Source organism: Ceratotherium simum, chromosome 30, assembly GCF_057802395.1.
Source record: "Ceratotherium simum simum isolate JZ-2026a chromosome 30, ASM5780239v1, whole genome shotgun sequence".
NCBI lineage: Eukaryota > Metazoa > Chordata > Mammalia > Perissodactyla > Rhinocerotidae > Ceratotherium > Ceratotherium simum.
The window spans coordinates 10,504,448-10,518,263 of NC_141929.1; the positions used below are offsets into that span (position 1 = coordinate 10,504,448).

The 13,816-nt window shown below is 41.5% G+C and overlaps 1 protein-coding gene across 4 annotated transcripts in view; it reads right to left on the minus strand.

The window, feature by feature from the left end:
• Positions 1-13,816, minus strand: part of WWOX (WW domain containing oxidoreductase) — a 950,804-nt gene that overhangs the window by 422,044 nt on the left and 514,944 nt on the right. Inside the window, exon 9 of one of the 4 annotated variants that reach the window (XM_087419897.1) lies at positions 1,009-1,693. The exons of the other annotated variants lie outside the window; for them this stretch is intronic. Within the exon in view, the coding sequence (XP_087276023.1) occupies positions 1,607-1,693 (87 nt within the window). The 3' untranslated portion in view covers positions 1,009-1,606. Of the gene's footprint in view, positions 1-1,008; positions 1,694-13,816 lie in introns of those variants that run through there. 4 annotated transcript variants of the gene reach the window in all.

Sequence of the window (13,816 nt, forward strand, 5' to 3'; positions counted from 1 at the left end):
AACTAGGGTGTTTTCTTTTATATAGTCAGAGCCTCACATTCGATTCAAGGGTCAAGAATCTGAAACACTGGCAGGCTTCCGAGGACAAATATGGGGGTCTGAAATCCTAAACATCTGGCTCTGTTTCTCAAAGACACATTCTGATATAAGATCCTGAGGTCGAGTGACTGGTTCCTAAGGACTTTTCCAGAATAACAGTGTCATCGTAAAAAAAGAAAGAAAAGAGAAGAAAAGAATATTGCAAATTTTGAAAGCGAGGTATAAGGGTTTTTTTTTTGTTTTTTTTTTTTTTTAAACAGATGGCTCCTGGCAAACAAAATTTCTTGGGAGAAGAAAGAAAATAATTTAGAAAGAGCTATATATCTGTCATACTCAGATTATTATTAAGATTCTCTCTGTCTCGCACATGCACATAATCTTCAAGTCTATCAGACAAATCACAGTGGACCTAAGTCTTACTGGTAGGGTCTAAAAGAAACACATCAATTTTCAAACACTAACAATTTTAAATTAGGACAAGAAAGAATATTGTTAGTAAGAGCAAAAAGCAGGAGGGAAGTATTTCAACTTGCAGAATAACAATACCATTAAATTGAAATCGTTGTTTTCTGAACACAGTCATTTTATAAAATGTACAGTAACGCTTTTATATGTAAATTATCTAAACTCAAAAAACCTTTCACTTTAAATTGAATTGAGACTAGCTTAGAGTAGAACACTCTGGTGAAAACGTGCTTAAAATGAATAAAATAGCAAAGTGAAACAAATAATATTTTGCAGACAAATATTGCACATAAATGCTAGGTTTTTCTTTCTCTTTTTGTTGTTTGTCTTGTTTTTGATTGATGCATGTTACACTAAGAGAAATAGATAAAACCCCTGCCTGCAAATTCATTCTCAACTTGCTGCTGCTTAAAGCTGAGTGATATTTTCCATTTGGTAAATTATAAATGTTACTAATACATTTCAGAGGAGGTAAGTAGATATGAAAATATTATGAGCCAGCATAAGATAGGACAAACTAACTTATTTGAATAAAGATGCTTATTTCAAAATGATCTTTCAATGTGTCCAGGGATCTCTTTCCTTTTTAAAAAATCTTATTTAAAATCTCCCTCCCTTTTCTTAATCAACAACATGCGTGTCTCCCATTTATCAGCATTTCGTCTCAGCACCCCTCCTTGGGTGGCTGTTACAACCTCTGTAAACTTTTCCGGAGTACATATGACTGACTGTCTCCCCAATGAAGCCATGTACTCACTTAAGGAAAGCTTAGTATCTTTTGATGTTTGTTCCTTCTCTGATCTGACACCTGACAGAAGATTCAGCAAATGGTAGTCTCACAAGAACGAATGAGCAGGGATGGTTAATGAGACTACCAGGGGGGCATCTCCCCAGGATACCTCTCCACCATGATCACGCTTTGTGTCTGTGGCTGGGTCCCAGGCACTGTGCTCAACATCCTATGTGCATTGACTGCTTCCACCATCATGCCATAGACTACGAAATGGGCTTTGAGAGGAAAGTGATTACTCACAACCAAATAGACAATCTGGGATGCAGCTTGGATCCGAAACCAGGTGTGAGTGAGGGGAGGCTCATAATCTTAACCAATCCCATTAGATCTGTTGGACAGGAATTCTGCTTGTCCATTCACCCCTTCGACACTACTGTGTTCTATAGTGCCTGGTACCTTACAGATGGAAAAAAAAAAAAAAATGAATGAATAAATCTTAGTTCAAGTTATTTCAAAAGAGCCCAGATGCCATTTTCCCCACGTCATGGGCCCAGTACCACCCACCCCCATCTCCTTCTCTCCATCTCTATCTCCTCAGCTCTATCAATTCCTTTCTTCATTTTGCCCTCCTATGAATCAACAGAATAATTCCTGGCATGTATTAGGGGCTCAAAAAATATTTTTTACCTGAATAAATATTTCCTTTTCAAATAAATTCCTTAGAAAAACTGGAAGTCTCCTAAGCTATATATTTTCCCCATCGAGAGTATGAAGAGGAGCACAGAATTTATCGATGTATGCCTTAATTAATTGATTAATATTGTGGTAAGTAATTAAACATTTCCATTCAGGTATGGAAAACAGATGGAACCTTCATATCTGGTTATAAAGTTTGACTCCAACTCTAAAGTTAGCAAAAAAGCATTAAATTCATTTAACTCCAAACACTAAAAACCGAATGGTAACTCCTGAGTTGGTCTTTTTTTTTTCTGGCACCACAATAATTCTTTTATGATGGTATCCAGTGAGAAACCCTCATGGAATTTTCTCTTAACATGGAAATGCATATGGCCTCTGTGGTACAACAGCTGCATAACTACATAATTGTTTACAAATGTGCAAAATAAGTACCCAAGTCAATAAAAAATAATAACTTGGGCATCCATAAAGAAGAGATACTATAAACATGCAATGGCCCATACTTTCTCTATAAATAACTGTTGAGGCAAAAATACAACCACCAAAACCCCTTATTTCAAATCCCTTTCCATAAAGCAAATAGCGGTGGCAGTCTGGCAGGCTAATACCCTCGTGCTTTCCCAAGCGAAAATGCTTTTTTATTAACATTTATCATTTAAGCGCCATTAAAGTAACTGCAGTAAAAGTGGATCCATTGACAATAAGACACTTGGTGTTGAGTCCACTATATTCTGCATAGGTTTCAAACCAGCACACAGCTTCCCCCCATCACCAAAGAGGTAGGAAGGACAGAGAGGGAAATATAAATATGAAGAGACGATAAGAGGAAGAAGAACAACATGGATCCTTCCAAATATGTGTCCAACTACCGTCTATCACAATCTTCCACTAGATCCACCAGAGCCCAACCCAAAGGAATTCTGCATTGGAGACTCCAAAGAAGCAACAAAGTCTTGCCCTCTCCTCTCCCCTCCCACTCCACCTCCTCAGTGTGTCTGGGGAAACTCTTATTCACTCACCAAAACCCAACTCAACTATCTTCTGTCCCAGGAAACCTTCCTTGTCCACTATCAGAGAAAGCAAATCACATCTTTCACAGAGGTACCTCTGAACCCTCTACTCTATCAATTTATGCACTAAATACACAATTGTTGATGACCTACCAAGAGCCAAGCACTGTTCAAAAGGTACTAGAGGGGGCCAGCCTGGTGGTGTAGCGGTTAAGTTCATGTGCTCTGCTTTGGCAGCCTGGGCATGGATCTACACATCGCTTGTCAAGCCATGCTGTGGCGGCGTCCCACATACAAAATAGAGGAAGACTGGCACAGATGTTAGCTCAGGGACAATCTTCCTCAAGCAAAAAGAAGATTGGCAACAGATGTTAGCTCAGGGCCAATCTTCCTCACCAAAAAAAAAAAAAAAAGGCACTAGAGAAATAGCTATAAACAAGATGGACAAGGAGCTTATAGTCTATTAATAAATAGTATAATATTAGGTCATATTATTTCAATTATATTATTTCAGGTTCTAAACTTATTGCAATTATTATGCTGTCTGTTTCCCATGGTGGACTATTAACTCCCATATCTCTATATTAACATTGTTCCTTAATTTAGTAACGTCTATTGAATTGATTTAAATTAAATTTTAAACATATTTTCAAGCACCATGTCTGACCGGGCAAGAGAAACAACAGAAAAAATAAACAAATGGGACTACATCAAACTAAAAAGCTTCTGCACAGCAAAGGAAACCATCAACAAAACGAAAAGACAACCTAACAATTGGGAGAAGATATTTGCAAACCATACATCTGATAAGGGCTTAATCTCCAAAATATATAAAGAACTCATGCATCTCAACAACAAAAAAACTACCAACCCAATTAAAAAATGGGCAAAAGACCTGAACAGACATTTCTCCAAAGAAGATATACAGATGGCCAACAGACACATGAAAAGATGTTCAAAATCACTAACTATCAGGGAAATGCAAATCAAAACTACAATGAGATATCACCTCACGCCCGTCAGAATGGCTATAATTAACAAGACAGGAAACAACATGTGTTGGAGAGGTTGTGGAGAGAAGGGAACTCTCATACACTGCTGGTGGGAGTGCAAACTGGTGCAGCCACTATGGAAAACAGTATGGAGATTCCTCAAAAATCAAGGATAGAACTACCATATGATCCAGCTATTCCACTGTTGGGTATTTATCCAAAGAACTTGAAAACACCAATTTGCAAAGGTACATGCACCCCTGTGTTCATTGCAGCCTTATTCACGATAGCCAAGACTTGAAGCAACCTAAGTGCCCATCAAGGGACGAATGGATAAAAAAGCTGTGGTATATATACACAATGGAATACTACTCAGCCATAAGAAACGATGAAATCCAGCCATTTGTGACAACATGGATGGACATTGAGGGCATGATGCAAAGTGAAATAAGTCAGAGGGAGAAGGTCAAATACCGTATGATTTCCTTCATTAAGTAGTAGATAATAACAACAATAAACAAACACATAGGGACAGAGATTGGATTGGTGGTTACCAGAGGGGAAGGGGGGAGGGAGGAGGGTGAAAGGAATAATTCGGTACATGTGTGTGGTGATGGGTTGTAATTAGTATTTTGGTGGTGAACATGATGTAATCTATGCAGAAATAGAAGTACAATGATGTACACCTGAAATTTTTACAATGTTATAAACCAATGTTACTGCAATAAACAAAAAATTAAAAAAAAATAAAATAAAAAATAAATAAATAAATAAATAAATAAATAAATAAATAAAAACCACATTAACTATTAGCATAGACTGGGTCAAGCACTAGGCCTGAGGAGAGAGACTAGATTTATACACAACACCTCTGCCCTCAAGGAGCTTAGAGCAACGTCTGGGCAATTCTGGGAATGATAACTGTGATCATAACATGATCAAACCACTTACCCTTTTATACTTTTCAGAGCAAATGTTATCAGGGGATGGGGAATGGGAGAGGGGGCAGTATATACCCCTTTTGAAATGAAAATAATAAAATCAACATGAAGCTGGTGAGATCAGGTAAAGAAAACCTGGCTAAAGACATGGTTGCCCACAAGAAGAATGATGGTTGATTGGGAGGGTCTACAGACCAAGAAGACGCTGGACACGGTTATCCAGCATTTAAAGGAAGGCCCTGAATCCTGATGAGGGTCACTCTTCCTTGTGGTCCACACCTCTAAGGAAGTCTCCCTGGAGGCAGTCCCATGGACGCCACTTTGTGTCACAGAACAAGTAGCATATAGACATGAGGGCGACCACAGAACAATAAACACTTGTCTAGGAGGGACTGGAGGATACTGGCATGGAGTATGGACAGGGCAGCATGAGGACCTAGGAGGGGGAACCTCACCTAAAACGGAGGGTGCATTTGGGATAAGGGTCTTGGGAGGATTCTTCTATCAAATAACTCTAGTCTTGAAGGGCAAGCAGGAGGTAGTGGCTGTATTAGTTCCTAGAGCAGCTATAACAAACTACCACAAACTGGCTTAGAACAACGGAAATTAATTGTTTTACAGTTGTAGAGGCTAGAAGGCTGAAATCAAGGTGTCAGCAGAGCCACCTTCCCTCCAAAGGCTCTAGAGGAGGTTCCTTCTTTGCCTCTTCCAGCTTCTGTAAAGACCTTATTTCCAAATAAGGTCACATTCTGAGTTGCAGGAGGTTAGGACTTCAACATGACCTTTTGATCGTTTTTGGGGGACACAATTCAACCCATAACAGCAGGGGAGTGGGGAAAGGGCACGTGATCCTTTCCCAAAAAGCCTGGGTTGGGACTTGTCTTCTCCACTCACTACTTGTGTGACCTGGAGAAAGATTTTGACCACTCTGTCCCTCAGTTTTCTCATCTGTAAAATGAGATGGATAACACATACCTCACAGGCTACTTATGAGAATTACATGAGCTAATTCAAGTAAAACCCTTAGATGAGGAGCTGACAGAATTAACAGCTCATTTTTTTTCCTTTCCTTTAGACATTCCTTTTGGTGGTAATGTTTATTAGAATGTATCTTCTCTGAGGCCACAGGACTTCTTGCTCAAACCTCAGCAATACCGCCTGTGGCAGACATCTTGGTTGGCGGTCCTATCAGCCTTCTCCCCTGCAGGCTTCCACTTGCTTTCCCAGCATTCCTTGCAGCCCAGGTGGTCATGTGACACAGTCCATGCCAATCAGACACATGCACTAGTCAGTTGACGGATTTTGGAAAAGCTTTTGCTTTTCGTGATAAAAGGGACAGATCCAGCTGGTATCATTCCGTTTTCCTTCTTCCCACCTTGAACCAGAATGGTATGTCTAGTGCTGTGGTGGCCAGCTAAGACCCCAGAAGAACGACATAGAGAATCACATAGATGACATAGAGGGCTAGTGACCAGAACTCTGACAAGGGTTGAGCTGCTGAGTCAGCTGAACCAATGCCAGCAACTGCCTCCCTCTGGGCTTCTTATTAACCAAGAAAAGACAAAGCCCTATTTGTTTAAGCTAATTTTACCTGTGTTTTCTCTAACTTGCAGCTGAACTCATTCCTCACTGACAAACCTTCTAACTGGTCTCTCTCTGTGTTTCCAACCCTAATCCCTAAAGATCCATTCTCTACCCAGCAGCCATGGTGTTGGCATGAGTCATGTCATGTCATATGTCATATCTTATATCAAACATGTCATATCATACATATCATATACCATATTGTGTCATATCCATCTCTCTCTAGCTTAAAACCATCCAGTGGCTCCTTAGTGCAACTAGAATGAAGTTGCAAGCCTTCCCATGGCTTACAGGCTCTTTTTAGTCCCTGCCCACCTCTGGGCTTTCACCTTGAACCTTCCCTTTCATTTATTCTGTTCTAATTTCACTGGACCTCTTTAGTGCCTCAAACATGCCAAGCTCCTTCTCACCTCCAGAGGTCTTGATGGTTGTTTCCTCTGCTTAGAACACTCTGTCCTCGAATCTTTGAGTAACTGGCTCTTCGTCATCCTTCATGGCACTCCTAGAACAGTGCCTTGCACAGGGAGGACCGTCAGCACATGTTTGTTGAATGAAGGAGAACCTAACATTCATTGAGCACAACAGTGTAAGACAGCCACATTCTAAAAAGGGACCCCACAAAAGAGCTTTGGCTTCATCCAGTCCCCTAAAGTTGTTATTTTGTCTTCTTTTTCCCACTTCCCTTCCCATCCCATGAAATACAGTCTTATGGAAATAAAACCTGATATGTGCACACATGTACGCACATAGCCCTCCTAGCTGGAGAGAGAGCCAGGACCACAGCCAGGTTCCCTTTTCGCTAAGTCCCAGGCCTTAGGTCTTTTTGCTCCATCATAATACCTCATATTCAAATCAGGACCCTGTTGGAGTGTACGTATTAATCAGCAGGGTTACTGTAACAAAATACCATACACTGGGTGGCTTAAACAACCCAAATTTATGTTCTCACTGTTCTGGAAGCTGGAAGTCCTAAATCAAGATGGTGGCAGGTTTGGTTTCTTCTGAGGCCTCTCTCCTTGGCTTGCAGATGGCCACCTTCTTGTTGTGTCCTCAGATGGTCTTTCCTCTGTGCACGTGAACCCCTGGTGTCTATCTGTGTATCCAAATTTCTCCTTCTTATAAGGACACCAGTTAGATTGGATTAGGGCCTACCCTAATGGCTTCATTTTAGGATAATCACCTCTTTAAAGACCCTATCTCCAAACACAGACACATTCTGAGGTACTGGGGTTAGGGCCTCAACATATGAATTTTGGGGGAACACAATTCCACCCATAATAGGTACTAAATAATAATAGCCTCAAAAGGACAGAACTTTGCTGGTCCGGTTACAGGAATTGTCTGTCTATTCTGGCACACGCTATGCCCTGTCTAGAAGCTCTGGGATCTAATACTGGCTATTTCTGTCATTCCTGGCAGCCTGTCTCTGGAGACTACTAGATAACATCTTATTACGGAAATTTTCAAACATACCCCAAAATAGAGAAACTAGTTAAATGAACCCATAGTCGACCAAGAATTATCAACATTTTCCAATCTTGATTTGTTTACTCTGGGCTCCAACTATTTTTTCTAGATTATTTTAAAGAAAATCCCGGACAGCATATCATCTCACTAACAATTTTTCAGTTATGCATCTCTAACATAAAATGAATTTTATTTAAAATATTATCATACTTAAAAATTAATATTTTCTTAATACTATCTATTACCTACTCCATATTCAGATTTTCCCAATTGTCTCAGCAAAATGTCTTTGATAGTAGGTTCATTTAAGTCCCAATCAAAACAAGCCTTTCACATACTGCGTTCGGATGCTACATCTCAAGTCTCTTTTAATCCACATAACATTTTGAAGTCAAATGCACACTAGCTTCGCGCTCAGAGCACTTGCTCACTTAAGACATCACAACGGAGCATCCATCATCCAAGATACAGGAACTGGAGAGCTGAGGCACCCCATGACTGGGAGGGTGTTCGGGCTTCTTTGCCGAGCTAGCACAGATTACGAATGATTTAACGTCCAGGAGCGCAGCTGCTGAAAGAGATGCTCTTTCCCTTTCCAAGGGAGCTTTGTTCTGAATTTGGATTTATTTAAATGGTGTGTGCACAGAGGGAACTTGTAAGATATGTTTACAGAATAATTGTGATCAATACTCATGCGTTTATAAGTGGGAGTGTGTGCTCAGTTGGCTTCAGGAGGCTCCTGTGCGCTCACTCTTTAACGCTGATCAATACTCATAGTCAATCACTAACAGAGGAATCGGAGAGAACATTTATAGTCAAACTGTGCTGGGTCTCCTTGTGGAAGGTTCTTTCATTTGGTCTGTTCGTCGCAAATACATTTATCAGCTGACGTTATATAGGGATGGAACTATAAAAACACATTTTTAAGCATTAAGGTTTATCATTCCATCATCTGTTCGCACTTTAATCACCAAGATCTTTGGGGCTGGTCTTTCAAACTATTATTCCTGAACAGCTGTATGCTCTAAAACTGATAGTCGTCTTAGTTGATGGATCCACAAAAAAATTGTTAAATATTCAACAAAGCTCTGAATGGCTGCAGACACCTAGTCTTAAAATTTCCCTCCAAAGTATATATAACAGTCTGATATGAGCATCCCGCTCCTATTTATTCAAGCAATTATTCAGTCAGGTTATAACTGAATAAGACCCACAAATGGTAAGTTTCTTCAAAAGGGATAGTGATGTATTTTAAAATGTATATACCTCCTCATCACTTTGAACATTACAATTTACATGAAACACTGGAGGATTTGTGATATATTTGTTTCTCTCTCATACAAAGGCCAGACTAGCAAGAACAGAGCCAGACACTCGGAATCTTGGCCTAATTTAACCAGTTGGCTTTAAAGAAACCCATTTGAAATAGTCTCCGATTATGACTTGTCCCTTCCACTTTCTAAAATTCCTGTTGAGTGGTCATTAGGTCCTAAAAACTGGCCTCATAAGTTACTTGTGGTCCAGATGTCATTAAATGAACAAGCAGAAAATAAAATTGTGCAGAGAGATGAGAAATACACACAGGCTAAGCTCCCTTAGTTTTAACTGCATCAAGAGAACAGGTGAGCTCGGGCATCTGCCAGGTGTGGGGAACACAGCAAAGCAATGTTGAAAAGGCTTGTGTGGTGGGCTGTGGTGGGGGGAACGATGCAGAGGCCAGCAGCAGCCGTCCCACTTCTGGAATGTGCTGCTTCCATAAGCAAGTCTCCGGCAGTTAATTGTGTGTGCAATTTGTTGACTCTCAATGCCATTCGGGAAACGAGTCCCCAACCGCCCCAAAGGCACAACCATTGGTGATTTGAGGGGGCAATTAGGTGTGGGTAAAAAAACCTGTTTTCAGGGCTCCAGGAGGGAAAGACGAGCAGGTCAACCCGGGGGACATCCCCACAGGACAGTCACTGCCAGAGAAAGGAAATACGGGAAAAAGCATAAAATAAACAGCCCTTCCTGGCCCCGAGTGACAAGAAAGCAAACTGTTGCCTTGGAACACAAGGCCAGATGCGAAGCAAATTTCGAATGAACCAACAAGTGCCGAATCACATGGCAGTCAGCCTGTTTTTATTACTTGTTAAGAGGCCTAAATGTGAAGGACACAGCATCCTGTTCACTTGAGAAGCTCTTGGCAGAGCTGCGCAGACAGGCAAGTGGTTCGGAAGATGTTCTAATGAAGAAAAGATGTACACAGTCGTTATCAGATGAGAGGCGCTGTGTCAGAGATTAATAGAATCCCCTTGTAATATCCATACCACAGGATAGCAGACTCTGACAGGGCCCAATTACTTCCAACAGGCTGGGCTTCTACCCCGGGCCTCTGAACCAGAATGGCCCAGAATCCGCAGGCTTTCCTTCAGCCAGACAACGCCAACACACTTCTCTCAGTGATCACCGCTTAGCTGAAATGAGTTAATCTCGTTTTCCAGATGAATTGTTATTTTGTCTCCCGCAGGCTGTGATTATGGGATAAAAGTATTGTGTTAACAGGAGGGCTGGGGGCTTTTCAGCACCACATTCCACGCACACAGAACCAGCTAGTTTCCACGTTCACCTCTTCCCCTGCTTTCTATTTTTAATGGAGTTAGAAGAATGCGAAGAATAGTAGGAACTGTGAAATGACACGCAGGGCGATAAACCTTTCAGATGAATTATGTCGCCTCATAAGAGGTCAGAGGGCCAATTTATCTTCATGTTTTGAAACACAGTTTATGATCCTGACAAAATTTAAAACACATCTAGGGCAACATAGACGCGTAAATGACACTGAGTCTTCAACTCGCCCTTTTTTCTGAATTGCTTTTGAAACACATCAGTCAGCAAACAGCTCTGTGCTGAGGGTCTATTATGTGGAAAGCATCTTGCTGGATGCTGTGAGAGATTTTTCTTTTTTAGAAAAGACCAACACCTGGGTTCTGCCCTCAAGAAACTTGATGCCTCTGTGACTGATTGTGAACGTCATGTTTATTTTCAATTTTTTAAAAATTATTTTGGCGTGTAGACAATCAGAAATGCCCTTGGAGGCACAGACCCTGGTTCTAATCCCAGTTCTTCAACTTTATTAACTGAGAGATTTTGAGCATGTTGCTTAACCTCTCTGATCACATTTTTGCATCTGGGAAGAGGTAATAAATTGGACCCTACTTTCAAGGTGGCTGTAAGGATATGCAATAAAGTATGCAAAGCTTTTAGCAGGTTTAATAAGGAGTAACTGCAAAAATAATTACGATTTCCCGAGGTAGTTACTGAATCATAGAGTGATATCGAGACCACGTGGTAGAGTCGGGCAGAAACAAAAAGATGCCATAGGTAGATGCCAGATCCAGCAAACGAAAATTCAGGAGGCCCAGTTACATTCTAATTCCAGATAAACAACAACTAATTTCTTAGTATAAGTATACCCCACGCAAATATTTTTTTTAGTATAATGATATCCCAAATATTGCACAGGCTACGCTTACACTAAGAATTATTTGCTATTTATCTGAAATTCAAATTTAACAGGGTGTCTTGTGTTTTATCTAGCAACACTAGCTATAGGATTTGTGGTCAGAAGACCAAAATTGAGGCTTACTTACTAGCTGTGTAACTTGGGGACAGAGATTGTAATTCTTTGAGCCTCAGTTTCCTCCTCCATGAAATGAAGCTAACTGTGAAAATAATACTTGCCTCATTCAGATAGTTGTGGTGAGAATCAAATAACATGTGAGCATATTTTGTAATCTGTAAAGAATCACTCCTTTTTTTTTTTTTTTCTTTCAGCTGAGGAAGATTAGCCCTGAGCTAATGCCTGTGCCAATCTTCCTCTACTTTATTCGTGGGTCACTGACACAGCGTGGCTGACGAGTGGTGCAGGTCTGTGCCTGGGATGCGAATCCATGAACCTGGGCCACCGAAGCAGAGCACGCCGAAATTAATCACTATACCATGGGGCTGGCCCCAGAATCACTCCTTTTTTAATGTTTGTTTTTTGCTTGTCAATTTATTGCTTTAGAATAGAAACTCACCTTCCTGTTCATCTAAGCTATTCACCTCATTTCACAGAGGGGCCTGATTGGGGTAGGGAGGGGGGCGTCTTGGTACAAGGCTTCACTCTGCAGCGAGTCATGGGGTATCTTCTCATTACAAGAAGGAAGTGAGTGCTTCCTCCACTCCCAGATGCACACTCTGGCAGCACCCAGCACGACTACAACACCTGGGGGAGCAGCGTTTCCTCTCAAACCCACAACAACAAGTGTCAGAGGAGAGCACCCTTCCTAAGGATGGTCTCTGACCATGAAGTCTGAAGTGGATGCTTCCCAACGAGAGGTGTCCCAGACTCCTACACGGAGCTGCTGAGAATAAACACTGTCTATATTCATTACTCTTTCCCTTCTTCGAGATGATGAGTGTAATCTGGAGATGCTACATACCTCAGGTTGCAAAATTTTTACACATCCTGAGCATTGTCTTCAGCTCTCAGACCATCTTGGTGTGAATCCTGGACCACGCCCCAGCTGAATCACCTCAGGCAACTTGCTTAATCCCCCTGAACTTCAGTTCACACAACAGGGATAACCAGAAGACTGACTGACAGAGCTCTTGGGCACATTACCTGAGACAGTTACCTCACTACCTTCTTCCTTGGCACACAGTATGAAATGACTATTAACCTTTTTCTTTAAATGTAAGTAAACGCACCAACCAATAAATTCCTAAATTATTTAGGGGATTATTTAATGTAGCATGGCCTTGTATTAGCACAGATTCCTCAGTCAACAGATATAAAAGAGTGCCAACTATAGAACACGCGGAGGAGGTCCTCAAACTTGAAAAGCTTGGACACCATTGATTTGGAGCAAACCTAGCCCTCCTTTCCCAGTCCGCTCCTGACATGGCAGAGGGGAGCTCTGACAGACGAACTCTTCCCATGCAAACATTCCAGAGTGAGCTGAGAAGGAAGCTGCAACAAACAGCCCATGAAGATGTCCAGCACCTCGGGGGATTGTGCATGAGAAGATGCAGTGCTGTAGGTGAGGAGGCATGGACACACACACCTTGCTGATGTTTCATACACTGCACACCTATTTTCATATATTCGGAGGTTTTAAACAAATGTTGGAAAAGTATTAGATCTTTGCATGCACATAAATCTGACGACTGTGGCTTTTCAAGATATCTGAGGAATGCTTTGGTTCTCATATGAGTAATATTCTGAATGGGGGTGAGGAATGGGAGAGGGGGCGAGAGGAGAAAAATAAACCCCTGAACACTAAGACCACGTGAGTGATCAGAATCAACACTGCAGCAAGGCTTTCTGAAAACCCAGGATGTCAATTATGCAAACAATTTGTTCATGAAAGGAAATAAGTTTATCTTCTGTTTAAAACATCCAATGGTTTACACAGATTACGGTCTGTTTAGGCCCCCTGGGTAACTGACTGATCCACTTCCAAAGGCAGTTCGTATCTCAGTCAGTTGTAGGCGTGAGAAACTTCTGGGAAGGTGGTGGTCACAGCAGGACCCTGTGGAACAGGAGATTTCAGGCTGGAGGAAGGAGGGCCAAAAGGACTTCTCTGGTGGAGGACTTTTCAACGCTTCCATAACTGGAAAAACCGCTGCTTCCAGGGGATATGGGACCAAGGACCAGGCCAGAGAGACGCTGGGGGATGCTGAGTTCTTCTGCTCCTCCCCTGCAGCTTCTTTCCAGTTGACAGACAAAAAGGTTAAGAAAGAGAAATGAAAGACTGAAAAAGAGGCATTAGGGCCCAGAGAAACCTCCATAAAGCTGGAGCTCTTGATTACAGAAAGAAAGCTGAGATGGAAACATGACAGGCTCAGGATGCCCCCAAAGAG